Below are 21,533 nucleotides of genomic sequence, written 5' to 3' on the forward strand. Positions count from 1 at the left end.
GCGTACTTACGAAGTTTTTACGAAAAACGTAAGTCCGATCGGAAAGCTGTATACAAGCCCACCATTCCCGATATGGACGCACGTTTTCTCTTTTGAACGAAGTCGATATTTCGAAAACTGCGGCACTAGTTAACCGGACAAAAAACAGGTGGAATAATAATAATAACTAGATTGCAGTTCCTACAGAAACTGCGAGTGTGATTGCAGTGCTGGCTGGTATCTGCTGTGGTGTTGCTAAGGTGTTGCTAAGTGGTTGCTAAGGTGTGGCTATGGTATCCGGGGTGGTTGCTAAGGTGTTGCTAAGTGGTTGCTAGGTGGTTGCTAAGGTGTTGCTAGGCGGTTGCTAAGGTGTTGCTATGGTATCTGGGGTGGTTGCTAAGGTGTTGCTAGGTGGTTGCTAAGGTGTTGCTAGGCGGTTGCTAAGGTGTTGCTATGGTATCTGGGGTGGTTGCTAAGGTGTTGCTAGGTGGTTGCTAAGGTGTTGCTAGGCGGTTGCTAAGGTGTTGCTATGGTATCCGGGGTGGTTGCTAAGGTGTTGCTAGCTGGTTGCTAGGTGGTTGCTAAGGTGTTGCTAGGCGGTTGCTAAGGTGTTGCTATGGTATCCGGGGTGGTTGCTAAGGTGTTGCTAGGTGGTTGCTAGGTGGTTGCTAAGTTGTTGCTAGGCGGTTGCTAAGGTGTTGCTATGGTATCCGGGGTGGTTGCTAAGGTGTTGCTAGGTGGTTGCTAGGGTGTTGCTAGGCGGTTGCTAAGGTGTTGCTATGGTATCCGGGGTGGTTGCTAAGGTGTTGCTAGGTGGTTGCTAGGTGGTTGCTAGGGTGTTGCTAGGCGGTTGCTAAGGTATCCGGGGTGGTTGCTAAGGTGTTGCTAGGTGGTTGCTAGGTGGTTGCTAGGGTGTTGCTAGGCGGTTGCTAAGGTGTTGCTATGGTATCCGGGGTGGTTGCTAAGGTGTTGCTAGGTGGTTGCTAGGTGGTTGCTAGGGTGTTGCTAGGCGGTTGCTAAGGTGTTGCTATGGTATCCGGGGTGGTTGCTAAGGTGTTGCTAGGTGGTTGCTAGGTGGTTGCTAGGGTGTTGCTAGGCGGTTGCTAAGGTGTTGCTATGGTATCCGGGGTGGTTGCTAAGGTGTTGCTAGGTGGTTGCTAGGTGGTTGCTAGGGTGTTCCTAGGCGGTTGCTAAGGTGTTGCTATGGTATCCGGGGTGGTTGCTAAGGTGTTGCTAGGTGGTTGCTAGGTGGTTGCTAGGGTGTTGCTAGGCGGTTGCTAAGGTGTTGCTATGGTATCCGGGGTGGTTGCTAAGGTGTTGCTAGGTGGTTGCTAGGTGGTTGCTAGGGTGTTGCTAGGCGGTTGCTAAGGTGTTGCTATGGTATCCGGGGTGGTTGCTAAGGTGTTGCTAGGTGGTTGCTAGGTGGTTGCTAGGGTGTTGCTAGGCGGTTGCTAAGGTGTTGCTATGGTATCCGGGGTGGTTGCTAAGGTGTTGCTAGGTGGTTGCTAGGTGGTTGCTAGGGTGTTGCTAGGCGGTTGCTAAGGTGTTGCTATGGTATCCGGGGTGGTTGCTAAGGTGTTGCTAGGTGGTTGCTAGGGTGTTGCTAGGCGGTTGCTAAGGTGTTGCTATGGTATCCGGGGTGGTTGCTAAGGTGTTGCTAGGTGGTTGCTAGGTGGTTGCTAGGGTGTTGCTAGGCGGTTGCTAAGGTGTTGCTATGGTATCCGGGGTGGTTGCTAAGGTGTTGCTAGGTGGTTGCTAGGTGGTTGCTAGGGTGTTGCTAGGCGGTTGCTAAGGTGTTGCTATGGTATCTGGGGTGGTTGCTAAGGTGTTGCTAGATGGTTGCTAGGTGGTTGCTATGGTGTTGCTAGGCGGTTGCTAAGGTGTTGCTATGGTATCCAGGGTGGTTGCTATGGTGTTTCTAGGTGGTTGCTAGGTGATGTATATGCATAAATTTGATTAAATGGTGTTTGCACGTTGCTATGCAACGTGCAAATACATCAATCAGCTATGCACGCTAGGTTGCTCTGGCCGTTCGGGGGTGTCCAAACTTTTGACCCGTGGCTCCATTACACACAGTACTGGGGCTCTGGGGTGTCCAAACTTTTGACCCGTGGCTCCATTACACACAGTACTGGGGGGCCGGGGTGTCCAAACTTTTGACCTAACGCTGATTTATCCCATAGCTGCTCCATTACACACAGTACTGGAGTTCTAGCTACCTGTCCTTCGATCTAGCTGCCATCCTCCGATTGGCCCCATTCATTCCAATGGGGCCACTTCGTACGACATTCGTACGAAATCCGTACGACGTAACTTTTCGTAACGCATATTTTCGGAAAGAGCTCAATAAGTTCTACAGGTCCTCAATTGGTTTCATCTTAGTATTTCAAAAATTGCGACGTCCACGGGCGTGCAAAGTTCTGCCCATTCATTTTCAATGGGCAAAAAAACGCGTACTTACGAAGTTTTTACGAAAAACGTAAGTCCGATCGGAAAGCTGTATACAAGCCCACCATTCCCGATATGGACGCACGTTTTCTCTTTTGAACGAAGTCGATATTTCGAAAACTGCGGCACTAGTTAACCGGACAAAAAACAGGTGGAATAATAATAATAATAACTAGATTGCAGTTCCTACAGAAACTGCGAGTGTGATTGCAGAGCTGACCGGGGTACCCAAACTTTTGACCAGTTGCTCCATTACACACAGTACTGGGGCACTGGGGTGTCCAAACTTTTGACCCGTGGCTCCATTACACAGTACTGGGGCTCTGGGGTGTCCAAACTTTTGACCCGTGGCTCCATTACACACAGTGCTGGGGCTCTGGGGTGTCCAAACTTTTGACCCGTGACTCCATTACACACAGTGCTGGGGCTCTGGGGTGTCCAAACTTTTGACCCGCAGCTCCATTACACACAGTGCTGGGGCTCTGGGGTGTCCAAACTTTTGACCCGTGGCTCCATTACACACAGTACTGGGCTCTGGGGTGTCCAAACTTTTGACCCGTGGCTCCATTACACACAGTGCTGGGGCTCTGGGGTGTCCAAACTTTTGACCCGTGGCTCCATTACACACAGTGCTGGGGCTCTGGGGTGTCCAAACTTTTGACCCGTGGCTCCATTACACACAGTACTGGGGGGCCGGGGTGTCCAAACTTTTGACCTAATGCTGTTTTATCCCATAGCTGCTCCATTACACACAGTACTGGAGTTCTAGCTACCTGTCCTTCGATCTAGCTGCCGTCCTCCGATTTGCCCCATTCATTCCAATGGGGCCACTTCGTACGACAATCGTACGAAATCCGTACGACGTAACTTTTCGTAACGCATATTTTCGGAAAGAGCTCAATAAGTTCTACAGGTCCTCAATTGGTTTCATCTTCGTATTTCAAAAATTGCGACGTCCACGGGCGTGCAAAGTTCTGCCCATTCATTTTCAATGGGCAAAAAAACGCGTACTTACGAAGTTTTTACGAAAAACGTAAGTCCGATCGGAAAGCTGTATACAAGCCCACCATTCCCGATATGGACGCACGTTTTCTCTTTTGAACGAAGTCGATATTTCGAAAACTGCGGCACTAGTTAACCGGACAAAAAACAGGTGGAATAATAATAATAATAATAAGAAGAAGAAGAAGAAGAAGAAGAAGAATAAGACTTAAGAAGATCAATACTGTGATTGCATTACTGCAATCACACTAATAATAATAAGAAGAAGAAGAAGAAGAATAAGACTTAAGAAGATCAATACTGTGATTGCATTACTGCAATCACACTAATAATAAGAATAAGACTTAAGAAGAACAGTACTGTGATTGCATACTGCAATCACACTAATAAGAAGAAGAATAAGACTTAAGAAGATCAGTACTGTGATTGCATTACTGCAATCACACTAATAAGACTTAAGAAGATCAATACTGTGATTGCATTACTGCAATCACACTAATAAAGTAATCATTGTTAATATGTGAATGATAAACAATATATAACTGGTTTATCAGAGTCATAAAGAAATAGACAGTTATGTATGACTGTTACTGTGCTATCAATTCACAGTAATCAAAGCTAATAGCCTTTTCAGGGAGGGAAACTAACATTTGTTTGATCAATGAAAAGAAAGTAGGCTAGATCAGTGGTTACATGCATTAGAGACACTACAAACAACACTACAAAATGAATAAAATGATAATGTTAGTTATAAATATAATGGCAGCCTAGTGAAAAGATTTGTAGCTTCACAGTGAACAACATTCTGTACACAAGTATTCTGACTCAGACTGAGGGTGTAGACTACAATAGTGAATGTCAACTACCTTTGTAAACATTTGCTTTTATTAACATTCCTCCTGAAATTAAGAGGAATTGCAAATAAGTTACCACCCTTGTTGTAACAGCCTGTTTCTGAAAGGCTTCACATTTGATCCAGAAACACTGACGTGAGGATATGATTGCATTCAGCACATTGAGTGGGTAATTTACTTTTCTATTTTAGTATTTTTAAGTGAAATCTAATGTTTTCACCATAAAATTTAGATTTTTGAAAAAATTGTTGAAAAAAAAAAGATTTTTGCTTTAGAAAATAAGTAATTCTGCTTCTTTTTTTTTTACAATGTTATAATGAGATAATTTGCAAAAGAGTACACTATTTTATTTATACACATTCCACAGCAGATAGCAGGCACAATATTACAAAATTGTCATGTTTCATATCTTGTATATGAAAGTGTTGAATCTATAGACAATATATTATCCTGCCCTAGTTTGAGGTTTGGACTACTTTATCCATCTCTGAATATCACTCATGAATTACAGTAATGCAAAGGTTTTCTATGTTCTTCAAACCTCACAAATGCAGTAACACCAAATAAACTACATTTGTTTTAGATGCACAGTATGATCATTGGTGTTTGTCTTTAGTTTTCCATTCTGACATAAGGCCTACTAACTGTCTTCTGTCACTATTCAGCTGCTCTCTGACAAAGACACTCTGTTGTGGATAATGGGAGATGGGAAAGCTTGTATGAATGCTATAGTGGAGGCCTATAGCCTATAGCCTAACCTCTACTGTGCTACTTGAGAAGCCTAGACAAAGACTGGGCTGTAGGTTAAAGTTTCTGTTTCACAGCTCTTCTCTCATGAGAAAAATATGCGAGAAATGTTCCATTTCCTCTGTGATAAAATTACAGCCCCCTAGTGCCAGGAACGGCTTGGATTAGGTTGGATGTAAAACATCAACATTCATTAAAGCCCCTCTGAGGACTGTTCTCCTGGATCTCTTGTACACAATACAAATACTTTCCCATAAGTAGCCTAGCACAATGAAAAATAAGAGATTTGCAACATTATGATATGATTACATATCATGCTAGATTTCTTAAAAAAACAAAAACAAAAAAAACATGCTTTCTATGCTTTATCTATGCTGTTCTATCCTTTCTTTCTCTCTAACGCAGTTGTAATAATACCTCCATTGAGATGAACAGGGCATTGAGTCCCAGACAAGTAAACAAACTTCCCAGCCAAACAAAAACTGTGTTTTAAGCTTAAAAAAGACTGCAATTCATCCCAAACACACAAAGAACTGACTATATTACATACAGCTGCGCAGTTCATATCTGTTCTAAATAAACTGAATAAACCATGAGAGCTATTTTCGTCCCTTTTCAACCATTTCTCCCATTGTGATAGACTCTAATGTATTTTAAAACCGTGACAGGCACACCACAGAGAGCCACTGGCAACCTGCCTAATGAAACAGCAGTACTACTCAACCAGCTCAGTAGGAGGTAAAAAAAAAAGATCCGAATCAGTGCGTTTCGGTTCACTTCCCAGAGCGCATGCGCAGTGCTCCGCTCCGCAGAACTGTCAGATTTGACACACGCTTTCAAACAGCGTGGATCTTCGACCATGGAGCATCCGATTTTGACTTTATTTTAACTTTTTAAGGTAAGATACGCAAATTACGTCTTTGTTAATGTATGTCCGTTTATGAGGCTTGAGCAGATAGTTGAGTAAGTTAATAGTCTAATAGTAACTTCGTTTTCTCGCATTTAATCATAGACTTTAGTGTGATGCTGACAGAATTGTTACTTTTCTAGTACTTTTTAAATATGTTTATTTACAGCAAAATGTTACAGAGACAAAAAAACGTCTATTTTTATCGCTTTCACTTTTGTAATAATATAATGTAACTTAATCCAGGACAACATTCTGGAAAGGTTCAATTATTGTTGCAAGTTGAGGCGATGTGCTGGGAATTTTTTAAGGAAAACGTTAAGGGAATGTTCTAGGAACATTAAAAATACAAATTAACGATATAAGAAGGTAAATAAGCAATATTTCTAAAATTTCTAATTGCTGCAAATAAAAAAAAAAACGTTATGAATACGTTTTATGTAACAAAAAAGTTTTGAAAATGTTTAATAAACCGAACAGCATTTATAGAAGAAAGGAACATTCCAGGCAACGTTTCCACAACCAAAATGTACCTGGACAGATTAACATTATAAAAACCTCCTTAATCAACATTCCCACAACATTACATTGTTGCAGATAAGTTTGAGGCAACGTTCTGTAAACGTTTTCTGTAAACTTACAAAAACGTTTTAAAACGTTCGGAAACCCGACATATAATAAAGTAATCATTGTAACGTAACGTAAAGTAATCATAATGTAACATTAGAGGAACGTTTTAAGAACGTAAACTGTGATTCTTAGCTAATATTTTTTATGTTCTAATGGTTAAGCACCCGTGTTGCATTGCATTGTGCTGCTGTTGGCGGCCTTATATATTTGATCTTTAGCATTATTTTTAGATTTAGATTAAACCGTATTTAGAAATAGAGAATAATGTAATTGCAGTTCTGCAGTAAATTCTCTACAGGAGATATTTGTAGGAATTTTTCAAAAACTTTTTTCCTTTATTTCTACTTGTGTTACTGTGTGAAAGTAACTTTTGTGGTTCATAATCTTAAATCAATATACCTGTTGGAGAAAAGTAAGATTTTCTCTGTAGTTTATTCTTATCTGTCTGCACAGCAATAGATGAGCTGTCCGAGGAGGGGCAGTATAAATGGTGTTTTTTGTGGTGGGCTGCAGAGGAGAGAAAGGCTGGGGGAGAGAAGTGTGGGTGTTATGTAAGAGGGAAGCTTAGGAACTTGTTTTTGTGCTGCACTTGTAGAGCGTGACGTTGCTTTTGGGCTCAGATGTGGTTTGAGTTACTGAGAGTGGAATGAACACAGCAAAGCCCAGCATATCAATTCACAATATGAGAGAGATAGGGAGGGATGGAGGGAGAGAAGGAGAGAGAGAGAGAGAGAAAGAGAGCTGTCCAGAATTGATATCAGCCTCAGTCCCAGTTTTGTACAAAATATCCACTCATTTACAATTTAGAAAAAATAAACAAGTTTAATATTATTATTATTATAGTTGTCTCTGAACATTTTTTTCTATTGTTTCATTTTCCACTTTATTTTTTATGTTTTTTAATAAATCTGGTATTCTAAATTCTAAATAGTTTTTAGAATAAAAAACATTTTAAGCGCATAAGCAATGGTAGGAACTGTTTGAAAATTCATGTTGCTCTTTAGATGTTTTTTTTTTTTTGTTAGTTTGTGGATTATGCACAACTAATAGGGGCTTATAATTTTTGGGATCTTAGAATATGTTCAGACCACCGGCCCGAATCAGATTTTTTTGGCCTATCTACATTGTATTCATACTGATTTTTGCAAGAAATTACATTTAATCTGATTGTTTCAAATAATAACCAAACCACATTTGGAGGTTGTTTAAAATAGCATGTTTCTTCCTCACTCATTAAGAACATTAACACTTGCAGATATGTAAGTGACATTCGGACATTCATATCTGATTTGATCAAATCTCAACAGAGAAACAGATCTGATTTGAGAAACAAATCCGATTTGCTTGCAGTCTGAACGTAACCTTTGTGTCCCAGCATGTGTGACTCACCTATGCTGAATTGAACCTTAGTGGGTAGGTGTTGTACCCCTCAATGGACAGGCATACTGCCCAGTGATTCTGAGTAGGACCAGGATCCACTGTAACACTTCTAACTCTCAGGATGACCCAGATAACAAGATGGAAGGATGATTAACTGCTGGCGAAGACTCTAACCTGCAATGCTTTTTAGGCTTTTAGAAGGACAAGCTGATGTTGTCCAGGACATAAGCAGTGACAGCTACTGTTTACAAACATGTTGAATTAGATTAAGCACTTGATTAATAGACTGACAAAGGCTGTTGCAGTGACAGATCTCAGATCATCTGCTGACTCTGAACGTAACAGTAGTAATATAAGACTGTGTATATAAGAAAATGTGTGGATTGTTAAATAAATAAAGTATACAAAGGGCACTAGCACAACATAGTCTTTTAGTTTAATTACTTTATACAATAGTTACTGTAAGTTGATGTAATCAATTTTATTCACAAGAAGCCAATTTACATAAGAAAAAGGCAAGAGAACGAATCCTCCCCTCTATAAGTCTATGTAAACCAGGCCATAAGTTTATGAGATGACAGGATATAGACCAGCTGTCATGTTTCTTTTGTCCTTCCTGGTATGCCATGCATGTTTGGCCTGGTTTGTGTTGCTCTGTGTTGTGTTTATAGGAGAACCAAGCACACGTCTTTGTGAAAACACATCTGTAAAGTGTTTAACATATTCATAGTTGAGAAACTACTGCATTTGTAAGCCTAGTGCAAATGCAAAGCAGCCAATCTAGTAAAAGAGTATTGATTTGATTATAAACATCCATAAAAATGGGTGTTGTAATCTGGAAAACATTCAGCCCAGGCTCTCACAAAGTTTCCCCCTTTTCGTAGTGAAGAAGAAAATTGTTTGAGAGAGAACATGGCAGTTACTGGGTGGTGTCACATATGTGTGCGTGTCTAACATTACTGGGCCAAACTATAAATGCACTGAGTTGCGTAACGCCGCCCCCCTGATGCACCAAGATCTCAGTGGTCATGGGAAAGAGCAGCACAGTCTGTCCCTCTGACAATTTCCTGTCCTGCAGCCACCTGGCATTCACACACTCACACATTCACACACACCACAAACAGAACTTTCACAAAGCCTGCACTGATAGGTGCATGCAGATTTATGTGTTTTAATGTGAGACACTTTTTCTCATTTTTAATCACACATTAACATGTAATTTTTTGGTCTTAAACACACATATGATCCTCTAACTATGCCTTTCTTTTATTTATAGCTATCCAGAGTCCATGGAAAACAGAGGCGAATATGTGATGGTGAGCTTTTCTCTATTTTGCATGGATAAGTCTTTTGGGGTTGAGACGCAGTAAGGGGTAAGGGAAGCAATAATTCAGTTTCAGGCTTTTAAAAGATCTGTATTTACTGACTTCTACAAGATTCACTTTTTGCCTTTAAAAAACAAAGTTGTCTAAGGATTCAAGATTCTGAGGTTCTACTTTTAAAAGTTACCTTCTTCAACTTCTAAAGAGATAAGAATTTTCAAAAAAATTATTCAGTCGTATCTAAAATGATAGTGTTTTTTTTTTTTAAATATAATTTATTATTAAAAAATTTTATCCCATTTTTTTTTTTACCAAATTTACACGGCCACTTACCCAACCCTCTCATTAGAACTTCCACCATCACTATAGATGCCCCAACACCAGGAGGGTAAAGACTAACACATGCCTCCTGCCAGATGTGGGGAGCGCCATCTACCCACCCAGATAGAGCAAGGCCAGCTGTGCTCTCTCAGGGCTACGATGGCGATGGCAAGCTGCATGAAAAGGATTCAAAGTTGCAATCTCCTGGTCATTGTGGTAACGCTTAGCCCGCCGGACCACTCAGAGATTTTAAAATGATTCAGTTTTAATCATTGTAAAAGATATATATCTATACAATTTTGTTTTCATGCTTCTAAAAATATTTGTTTTTTGGTTTTAAAAAGATTACATGTTCAGACTTTTGGCTATTTAAAAGGTTCTGTTTAGATGGTAAACAATTCAGGGCCTCCTAAATATCTATTTTAATTTTCTAAACAAGAATGAATATGTTGATATTTAGGTAGGTATGTGTTTGTGCTTCTAAAACAATACAATTTTTCCTGCCTGGTTTTAGGCTTCCAAATGATTCAGTTTCTAGACATTGAAAAAAGATTCAGTGGCTTCTAAAATAATACAATTGTCAAGCTTTGAAAGCTTCAATTATTTTTTAAGGCTTCTAACAAGACTGTTTTTAGACATTTCAGTAGCATTCTAAATAGAATCAGAGTAAGTGTATAAAAATATTCTATTTTTATGCTTCTTAACCAATAAATGCTTGTAAACCAAACTATTGACCTCAATTGAGGAATGTAAATTTCAGCATTAAGTGTGTTGTTTTTGTTTTATTGGTGTTTGTTGTACTTGAATTCCTTCAGTGAGTGCCAGACACAGAGGGAATCTCAGTGCTGCTGTAATTGAATTAAGATGGGTGACACAAAAGGGCTTGGAGTACTGCCATGTCTTCAGAAATGCCTGCACTCAGCTTGTGTTTCTATAGGCAACCAACCGCTCTCAGTGTCAGCGCTTACTTTATAGTAACTTGGGAATAAAGCGATACTGGTTTCTCTTACGCTTGGATTCTCCATCTTAGGTGAACTGATTTTAGTCCTCTCACCATCTTCTACTGTCTTTTGTCTTAACACACAATAGTTCATCAGCCTTCAGGGCACGTTCCCACAGTCTAAATTCCCACAAATCAAGTTTACAGTTGCGAATAAACATTGATAAATATCCACAGGTTGAGTGTAGTGTGTGAGGCGCGCATGCATTCCTTGTTTTTTGTGCTCCTTGCATGAGTCCTTATATTGATGTCGAGGTTAACGGATTGCTTCTGTGATATATTGGTCAATTAAGTATTGTAGCACAGTGATGTCACCATAACAACTGGCCAGATTTGTAAGTGTGAGATGTGAGGAGCCTGTCCAGCTGAGAAGGGCAGCTTCGCTTTGGACAAGTAGGAGCGAGTACTTTTCTGGCTTCTTGCGAAAGAATGATCTCAACACAGAAATCTTATTTTTTCCACTTTTGGAAGTTTTCGAAAGAGACGTGCCTGCTGGACGCCCCATCAGAGAAACTGCTGAAGGAGCTGGAGGAGGAGCTGAAGCTCAGCAGCAGTTATATACAAAGCCACGGCTGGTACCATGGCCGAGTACCTTGGGAGGTGAGTTACATTTCTGCAGTAGAATTAGACCAGTCAGTGTCCACTTTAAATGTTTTACTGCTGAAAGCATGGAAACTACTATGCAGTCCTAAGGCACACTGCATATAACATACATACATACATACATACATACAACATAACTTGCATATTAGTTGTATGCACTATTACTGAGGAATTTGGAGTAGTTACTAAATAGTTCTGGATGGTTTTAATAGTAGTTAGTATCACACGTTTCCCCTCAATTATATCATGGTATCATTAAACAACCTGCTATTTAACGTCACATTAATAGTGTAAACTAACCCACATGAAAAACAAATGAAGGTGGTCAAACTATTATTTAGCATTAATTGTAATGGTCTAAAGGTAAATGTGGGTTGTGTAAACCTGATGTAGAAATACCAAAGCTTCTTTATTAAGTAAGAAAATAAAATAAAAATGAAGATTTGTGCTAAAAAAAAACCTTAGCCATAAATAATTTAGCATAGAAAATGAATGAGCATAATTTTTGACCAATGTGTGCATTAGATTTGTAGTGAAAAAAATGGATTTTATTCAAAAAGTAAGAAAGATTCTGAATGACATCAGCCATACATGAATTTACATATAGAATGAATGCGGTTCATTTTTGACCCATTTTGGGCATTAGAGGGTTAGTGATACAACAAGGCTTTTATTCCAAAAGTTAAAAAAGATAAAATAAAATAAGTACTATAATCAAAAACAAGTTAATTGTTATTCAAATGAATCTGTTACACCTCCCCTTAAATTATGAAAATTGTTCTCTCCATTTAAAGTGACGTGTGCACCAACTGCACAATCGTTCCATCAATATATGTTTTAATGTTTTATTTTACTTAGAACTGACATACTTAATCTGTCTTAATCTAAATTATTAAGATGATTACAAATCCATACTAGTATCAGTGATCACAGTGCTGGGGTGTTCAATCACCCCTTCACTCTGAGACAATTGAGACTACCACCCCTAACATCTTCTCTGCTACCAATGGTAAGCACAACAGACAGATAGGACAGGACTACAAAACTACAATAATAAAAGTAGACTAATAGATAGACAGACCACCCAATAGAACCACATTGCCTGGTCGTTTAAGATGCAGTTTAGTCTAGTCTAAGAGCAAGATTTGACCTCCTACCCTGCTGAAATGTAAACACGGTGCATGTCTAAGAGATATGTTTCCTATGTTTCTCTCCTCACTGCAGGTAGCGGAGTCTCTCTTGCTTGAAGATGGGGATTTCCTGATTCGAGATTCTCTCAGCAGTTTTGGAGACTATGTCCTAACCAGCCGCTGGAACCAGAAGCCTCTTCACTTCCTAATCAGCAAAGTGCTCCTTAGATCCAGTGATACCTACAGTCGAATGCAGTACGTTCTGGAGGGGGAAACATTTGACTCCATTCCAGCCTTGATTCATTTCTATGTGGGGAATCGGACGCCTGTAACCAAGCAAAGTGGGGCCCAAATCTGCACCCCTGTAAACAGAACGTTACCACTGCGCTATCTGGAGATCATGTTCGGCCAGACCAGCCCAGAGGGGACTCCAGTAAACTCACCCACGCACAGGAAGGGAAGTGTGAGTAGAAGAGAAAGCATAGCAGTGACAGAGGTACTGGCCATAGAGCTAATAAACCCCCAGAGGTGAGAAGGAACTTCATCTCCACACCTACCTTAATTATTATCTTAAATATTAGATTAAATGTACATTTAAAGACCTTTCCAGTCTATGGCTTTTTCTTATTATTATTATTATAAGTGTAGTGTAATTGTTGGACGTATTGATTACATGTATGCAAAATTAGCCTACGTAAATGTTAAATATGAAAAATTGTTTTGGTTAGACAAAGGAAAGGCCTGATAAACCTGTGTGTGTGTTTCATTCTTTTTCAACAGGGAGGCAGTCAAGAGCTTTGCTGCAAACCTAGAACAGCGTGTTGTGGTGACAACATCCCCAACACCAGTAAACACCCGTAAGTGCTGTTACTTGCAGAGAACAGAAAAAGGGTTCTTTAGGTCAGGAGTTCTCAACCTTTTCTACCTTACGGCCCACCTGTTTACAACTTGAAAGCGTCAAGGTCCCCAAAAACGATGGAAATGGTTGTTGTTTTTTTGGAGGTGCAGTCTGTCATGTTTTCGTTGAAAGTACTCCACTGGCTTTGCAACAAGTGTAGGGTGTTTGGTCTCGAAATGCTGCTTTAGTTTTAAAGGTTTTTGGTGCTCACTACAGACTACTGCCTGCAGACCCCTAGAGCAGGGGTCACTAATAGACGAACCGCGGTCCAGACCCAAACCGATAAACTACTGAGAAGGATTTCATTCTGACCGTGTTCATTTAAAGCGGCGAAACGTTTATTGTGTTTATGGTTTACGTGCTTTACAGCGCAGTAAACTTACAGACCAAACACGTGTGCTGTAAGATCACCAAACGCTCTCCTCTGCCAATCAGATCTGTTCAGATACGAGCGCGCGAAGCAACACAGGTGAAGCAGGTGGTGAGAAGTGGGAGAATAAAGCGAGAAAAGCTAATACAGATGGTGCGCACCAGAAAAAAAAACATTAAAATACTAGTTATAGAACATATTAACAGTAATGTAACCTCGCGGTGTTACTTGGAGGAATTAAAGAGAAGCAACCTATACAAGAGTGCAAAATATTCCACTTTACTCCACTTGATCAGAACTCCTCAGCAAGAAAAAAAAAAAAAAACTCGATCGCAGGCGCGCTCTCTTTGCTCCCAAAACAACCCTACTTAAACACTAAGGCAACCCCAGGGGACAAAAAGCATTGGCAACTCCCCCATCAGTTTTACCCACAACATAATAAAGTCTGATACAGTAATAATATTAAATAAAATAAACTGCTATATATTTTTTTTTTTAAAAAGCTGATTTTTTTGGCTCAGCAAAGTTCAGCAAATATTTCTCCATATATTGTACGATTTATCATTCATGTAATTATTTTTATGACAGGCAGGCCTAAATCTAATATAAATAAAATCAAATAGAATAAATATAGCATTTTGAAACAAACTGAACATACATATTCACATTATTAGACTTGATATGTTAAATTATTGAGGGTGTTTCCATTTATTTTATGATAGGTTGATAATGTAATTATTGTGACAGGCCTATTTAAAACAAAAAAAATATTGTTAATTTGTGTAATTTGTTTTGTCTTTTAGTTGTTGATAAACACTGACAGAACTACTATAGGCTTCTTCAGTAAACAGAACAAAAAAAAAACACTGAATTATAACAAGTTAACATTGGCGATGGTCCGGACCTTAGCCTGATGAAATTTTCTCTAACTGGACCAAACTGAATTCTAATTAAATACCCCTGCCCTAGAGCAGGGGTGTCAAACTCATTTTGGCCGAGGGCCACATTGGCATATTGGCTGTCCTCCGAGGGCCAGATGTAACTTATAAATGTAATAAAATGTAACCAAATGTAATATATGTAAATGAATGTAATTACTCCTTAATGTTAAATAACTCTCAATATATTATTTATTCAATCAAATATTACAGTTGCATGGAAAAAATGTTTGCTTGTTGCTCTATTAACATAAATCCTTTTAATTTGTCATGTCATGAAATCCAAAAACTCCATCAATCAAGAACCAAACTATTCAAGTGAATAGAAATGACATCAAGTTATATTAACTTTGAAATTATTAACTGAAATAAGGCTTAATAAATATAAAATCAAAAATTGTGACTGTTAAGAACATAGCATTTCCTCAGATTTAGCAGTTCCTCATCCAACCACTAGTGGGAGCTGCAGCAGCAGCACCACAAGTCCGCAGTCTTTACTGAGTCAGAGCTACAGCCCAGCCACGGGCTACTGGGCTCAGCTCAGCCAGTCTGGAGCGTTTTTAAAATTTTTAAGTTCTTCTGTGTATGAAATAAAGATTTTTGTAACCGAATATTACAGCTCTCTACAGTTCATCTTTCAGCCCAATCAGCTAACAGCAGCCGTTTAGAGCAGAGTCACTGCTGGGATTACATTATAAACAGGTCAGTTATCGCGCTGCTAACCTCAGGATGTTTATAACTACGGAGTTTAGAACACACCACGGCTGCAAGGTTAGACTGTTGAAGGCTACTGAAGACTATTAAAGGCTATTGGAGGTTATTGAAAGGGTTATTGAGGGCAGAAATCAGTAAAGGCTGGTTAGATAAGTGATTCACGTCCTCGTACTTTGCTGTGGTGAAACTGCGACTAGCGCTGTCACAGTGATGTTTATTAACCTCATTAAAACAGATTTTATCAGCTATTGTCTTATAAATATTTACACAGAAATATCTCTCCTAAAAAGCGTTTATTTTGGTCAGTAACACTCTTCGTAACACAAAAGGCATACCGGTCTTTCGCCTTGAAGCACAGCCGTCCGTCTGCATCAACTTCTCTTTTTCTGGACATTATGGGATAAACATTTATATGTCTCAATTCCACCCGCGAAGTTACACCTTCCCTCCGGCAGGGTTTCCACATCAATGACTACACTGCCGTGTAGTGGCAGTAAGCCGTAACTTTGCGGGTAATACAATCGACAAGCATTGTGGGAAATGTATTTTTTGGTCAAAGAACGCTTCTGACCTATTTATTATAGACACTAAGATCTTACAAGCTCTCGCGGGCCACATAAAAGGACGTGGCGGGCCACATTTGGCCCGCGGGCCTTGTGTTTGACACATGTGCCCTAGAGGGTGCTTCGCGGCCCACCGGTTGAGAAACCCTGCTTTAGGTGACAATAATGCCATAGCCTATTTAGTGCAATAAATAAACTTTAAAATGTACTTTACACAAATACATACATTTTTCCAAAGAAAACTGTAGGGACAGTAACGACCGTCACTCACGCATGCGCAGGCGGAATTTAGGCCCAGTTAGGCCATTTGAACCGTTTGTATGCAGAAACAGCTAATTTAAATTAAAAGTTAGCTAGTGGTATTTTGTACTGCGCTTCAGTGAGTCATTTGCACTTATAAGCTCCAATTAGAAACAATAGTGCTTAATTTCGTAAAACGAGCTAAAACTGCGAAACCCCTGTCAGACTAGATCAGCGAGGACCAGCACTTCCAGTCATGTAGCTGGCATTCGCTAGCTGACTATTTTTAGCTCTCGGTGAAAAACGCACTTTTTATTAAAACTAAAACTGGCCTAGTCATTGAGAAAAACATTCCCTTTACTGAGAGACTAGTTTGTTATGTCGCTTTTGGCTAGTACAGGATGTGTTTTCTCTGGATAAGCAGCTGGTCTTGAGCTGGAGTTGTTGGCAGGGCTGTGAATGGCGAATAACGCTGTAAACAGTCCGGCTAACAGGCGCTAGCTAACTAGGGTTAGCGAACTTCCAGCGTTACTCGCCTTTCACCCGCTCCAGTTTAAATAACCTCACAGCGCTGTAGTTGAACATTAATATACGAGCGGTCTTCACCGAGAGCTAAAACATCCAGCTAGCTAAACTACTTACCGCAACTGAAAGAGCTCCTCACCGCTACTCTAGCCATGATCCGGCAGGGCGGATATATCAGATAACTAGCTACCGGTGCTCTAAGCCCAGCGCTTTGTATAGTTCAGTGTTTACTGTTTTAAGACTGACACTAAACACTATTAACACAGTAAAGTGCAGCGCAGAGGACCTTCAGGACAAGAGTTAAGAAATACAGGATTATTTTACTTCATAATTAAAGAATGTTTAGTCCTTATTCACACAGAGTGCTTATGATTCTGAAAACTACTCCAGATCGTCTGAGAAAAGGTTTCTACTTGTTTTTCCTGATTCAACCAGGGGCACAATGCCAATTCAGAATTTATTTATTTTTTTTTTTTCAGAAATTGAGGTGTTTATGTTGCCCAAAAGTTTTTTCATTTGTGTGTATTAATATATCTTACATTTTACTTAATTATCACTTTTATGAAATTCACACTTCTAAAATCATTAATTACAATAATTTAATATGAACAGTTAAAATGCTATTTTAATTACAGTATATTAAGGATAATGCCTTTAAAAGTTAGACATCCTCCTCTTTACCATGGACATTGGTTTCTTCCAAAAAACACAGCTGAACTGTTGATTAAAATTTAAAGGATGATTGTTTTTTTTTTTTTTTCAAATTTTACCATGATCTGTAGAAGCTCAGTTAATTGTGTGTGCGTGTTTTAATTATCCAGATATATAGGGAAATTGGTTTATTATGTATTTAAATGTTTACCTGTGTCAGGATGGCTCTTATAAGAAGTGTGTTTGTAATTGGGTAAAACAGGCTGTTGTTCCTGGGATGTCCAATAGATGGCAATGGTCTGTAAGGCTCTAAATTTCAGTGTTGGAACAGTGATGTGGGAGGTTCGGGGATAATTATTGCCACACTGATTAATTATTGCCTTACTTGTGTTAATGAGGAAAATAACCAAAGACATTACTTATGTAATTATCAACATTATTCCTCTCTGCCTCTCACTCACACTTTAGAATAAAGAAAAAAAAGGTTAGAATCACAAAAGCTTTTCTATGTAAAAAAAATAATGATAAATGAACAAAACTGTGCTCTATCCCATTGTACCAATTGTTTATTCAATTTGACCAGCAGTGTTTTTCTTGCCTGGTGATATTTTCGGTCAATCTGATCTTTCAAAAATAATATTTTTTAAAGTACCTAGAACATTTCATCCCTGCAAAAAAAAAATATAATTACACCTCAAGGGAAAAATGTAGAGTCTGGGACCTGCAAGGATTCCGTGGATTATTTAAGTTCTTACGATTCTATACTGTTTCATAAGTTAAGTTAATATGACAAGTGATTATAAATGGATATTTTAACCATAAAAAAACTTATGCTATGTTTGTGTGTTTAGTTTACAGACGCAGAAGAAGTCCATCACGCAACAGGAAGTTTGTTGTAGTCCCCTCATCCCCGGTTCTTCAAAGACCCATTGAAACACTCCTTAGCACCTCCACACCTGATAGCGCTGTCATCTACTTGGAGCCTACAGACAACCTCTGGTCTACGATGACAAGGGCCTGTCAAAGCCCTACAGCAGAGCCCTGCAACCTGCAGTCGGACCCTACCACCCCTCCACCTGTCCCTGCTCAGATAGAGCCTCCTCACAGTGGACAAGAGGAGCAGACTGTGACTGGCCTCACAGAGGAGGACGACGATGATTATTTAATGCCTCTTGTGGTTGAAACAGCCTCCAGCTTCAGCCCCAGTATGTACCAGTCACCACTGCTCCCTGCCGAGAATAAACCACTAGAAACAAGAGTCCTGAGGAGAGTGAAGGAGGTGCTTTCAGACGCTGATACAAAAACAATGGCTATGCACATCACCAAAGTCGACTGCATGGTAGGACTATTATTCGTTTTAAACCATTATAATCCAGAAATTCCTATGCTCTTTAAGCTCTTTCTGTACTGTGCAGAAATCACAGACCATCCTTTATTAAATCTAGTCAGATCAGAAAGTGCCTGTCAGAACGTTACACAGTGTTTTCATATTCCTATGTTTGATATACTTTATATTAGGAACCTAATGCGGTGATATGCATGTTCTTTGTTGGCACATTTGTTAGGAATCTTTTATAATATACATCCTTTTATATTATCATCTTCTTATATTTTATTATTTTTCTCTCCTAACATAAATAAAAACACTACTGTATTATCATTATCAAAATGCATTATTTTATCAATTATTTTAATGGGTAAACCTTGTGTGATGGATAAACCAGTAGAAATTTTATTAGAAAATCTTTTTGTTTTAAGAAAGTTTTTGTTCTTCTATACAGCCACCATTTCAAAGTTATCATCGATTATGACACATAGTAGAATTTCAACTTTTAAAAAAAATTCTGAAAGTAATTACTGATTAATGTACAGGTTGGGTATTAACAAATATTTTGCCTAATCTTTGGTATCCTATTAAAATCACCACTCATCTACAGGTTGCTCGAATCCTGGACACAACTGATGACAGATCAAGAGGAATGGGAGTGAGTTCAGGAATGGAGCTGCTCACACTTCCACACGGCCACTATCTCCGACAGGACCTGCTGGAAAGGTGTCCTGAGGCACATTCACTTTAAATAATGTTTTACTTATTTTAAATGAAAATGAAATGGGACCTAACATGTACCCTTGGCTTACCCACAGGTTTCACACCATGTCAACCATGCTGGCAGTGGAGCTGCTGGGCTGCACAGGCAGTGTGGAAGAAAGAGCAGCTCTGCTGCACAGAACTATCTCACTGGCTTCAGAGCTGAAAAGCATAATGGGCAACATGTTCGGCTTCAGTGCAGTAATGAAAGTTTTGGAACTTCCACAGGTACAGAATAATCTGTCAAGACAGTAGCAAACTTAAACCATGTATACTGTTCACCATTCAGAACATTTTCATTGGAGCCTGGACTATTTAAAATGTTTAGATTCAGTTTGGTTTGCTCTTGATGGTTAAAGTGAGTGGGATCACAATGGTCAGGTCCAAATAGCTTACTGTGTATGGGCCATTCAGAAAATGAAAGAGTTAAAATGATCTTAAATGTAAAATTTATTATTCTCTAGATTGCACGGTTGGAAGAGACATGGACGATTTTACGGCAGAAGTTTACAGAAAGTGCAGTCCTGTATGAGAAAACCCTGAGGCCTTCTTTAAAGAGAATGAACGATGGAAAAGGTATTCCCTTTTTCAATTCTAAAGCCACCAATATGTCATCTTCTTGCTTTAATGGCACTTCTTCCTTTTATGGCTTCAATCAACCTCTTTTAATATTTTGTTCCCTGAAGAGGTGTGTGAACCTTCAGAGACAACAGTCCCCCATGTGCTTCCTCTGCTGCACCTGCTTGAGAAGACTGTGGTCAGTCTTGAAGGATCTGAGTCATGGGAGAGTTTGGACGCTGGGATGGACTCTGTTCTGGGTCATTTAGATGCTGCACGGACCATTGCATGCCATGGGGAGACGTTCTGTGATAACGCAAAGATGAAACTACAGGGTAAGGGGTCTCACTCTACATGTATTGCATGAATATTTGATCTTGTTCTTTTGAATAACTAGTAAAATTACAATATTATATTGTAATCCAAGTACTTTGGAGCATTTCTGTCCATTTGTGATGAAGCGTTCAAATGATTCTTTAAATGATTCCTTAGAAGAATCTTTTGGTTCCATAAAGAACAATGTTTATAATAGGTAGTATTCCCTTGAGCAGATGAACATAAATCTATAGGTTGAAGGGAATACAGCCCCAGCATTGAGCTGTGCAAAACGTAGAGACAACGTCCTCTTTTGGCTACACCTTTCATGGGAAAAAGTGATTAAGTGACTGCTATGGTGCCCATTCTTGCAAATTATGATGATGTGTCCTCTAGCTCAAAAAATTAGGGTAATTGCTCGAAACAGTCAGACACATGTTTAGACAATATTTGTATGAAGCTTTAATTCCTAATAGATTCACTGTGTCATTCACAGGCTTACAGGAGCAGCCAGACCTTCAAGAAATTTTCCTCACAGAGTTTCAGATGCGTCTGCTTTGGGGCAGCCGTGGGGCAGAAGAGAGCAGGGAGGAGCGCTACGAGAAGTTTGACAAAGTTCTAACAGCCCTATCTAACAGGCTGGAACCACCTCTTTCAGCACAGTGACCATCCAGCAATTATCACGTTACTTACTGACTGCGAAATATGTGTCTGTTCTTCTTTTTGATGAACACCACAGGATGGTTTAAGGAAGTCTGTGTGATTATAAGTTATTTGTTGTTGACTTTTTTTTTTACAGTTTTGTAAATATTGTAAATAAAAAATCCTATTCAGATTTGTACTTTTATGTATGATTAACATTATTTGTATTAACTCATCAATCTTGTGTTCCTTATCAATTGCACTTACAGTAGATTGTTATGAACTTTATATTTTTTATACTGACTGCTTAATAATGGCCCAGCTTTCTAATTATCCTCTCAGATTAAAGCACTTCTATACTGATTTCCTTGTCATGTTCTTCTATACAAGAAATTGTGCAGGTTCTTTGAACAGTTTTATTAATATTAGCATTTTTGATTATGACACGTTTCTAAATGAGTGTGAGACTTTAATAAACTGATGGACCTCTGACCAAATTTCAAACTGTCACTACTCAATGTATAGTGCACTACGTTATGAAACTGCATAGTTAGACAGTATTTTGAGATAAGATTCTACAGTTACATCTGAATCAAATCGTTGTATATGCATCCTAGCCCTAATAAAAATGCATTTTATTGGATGAAAAAATCCTTACAGCTGAATGCACAGAGATGTTGGGTGGCACATCTCTGGCTGCTTTATGA

The 21,533-nt window shown here is 39.2% G+C and overlaps 1 protein-coding gene across 4 annotated transcripts in view; it reads left to right on the plus strand.

Moving 5' to 3' along the window:
* sh2d3cb (SH2 domain containing 3Cb) overlaps positions 1-21,189 on the plus strand; it is a 34,520-nt gene extending 13,331 nt beyond the window's left edge. Inside the window, exons 1-11 of one of the 4 annotated variants that reach the window (XM_007230011.3) lie at positions 5,852-5,928; positions 9,224-9,263; positions 11,062-11,190; positions 12,418-12,851; positions 13,104-13,180; positions 18,074-18,561; positions 19,160-19,275; positions 19,368-19,539; positions 19,776-19,887; positions 19,998-20,204; positions 20,681-21,189. In XM_007230011.3, coding sequence (XP_007230073.3) covers positions 9,237-9,263; positions 11,062-11,190; positions 12,418-12,851; positions 13,104-13,180; positions 18,074-18,561; positions 19,160-19,275; positions 19,368-19,539; positions 19,776-19,887; positions 19,998-20,204; positions 20,681-20,850 — 1,932 coding nt within the window. In that variant the 5' untranslated portion in view covers positions 5,852-5,928; positions 9,224-9,236 and the 3' untranslated portion in view covers positions 20,851-21,189. Of the gene's footprint in view, positions 1-5,851; positions 5,929-8,890; positions 9,124-9,223; positions 9,264-10,715; positions 11,191-12,417; positions 12,852-13,103; positions 13,181-18,073; positions 18,562-19,159; positions 19,276-19,367; positions 19,540-19,775; positions 19,888-19,997; positions 20,205-20,680 lie in introns of those variants that run through there. The other 3 variants (XM_022667477.2, XM_007230012.4, XM_007230010.4) reach the window with 3 other exon arrangements.
* The last annotated feature ends 344 nt before the right edge of the window (positions 21,190-21,533 follow it).

The sequence above is a fragment of the Astyanax mexicanus genome, chromosome 22, assembly GCF_023375975.1.
Source record: "Astyanax mexicanus isolate ESR-SI-001 chromosome 22, AstMex3_surface, whole genome shotgun sequence".
In the NCBI taxonomy this organism is placed as follows: domain Eukaryota; kingdom Metazoa; phylum Chordata; class Actinopteri; order Characiformes; family Acestrorhamphidae; genus Astyanax; species Astyanax mexicanus.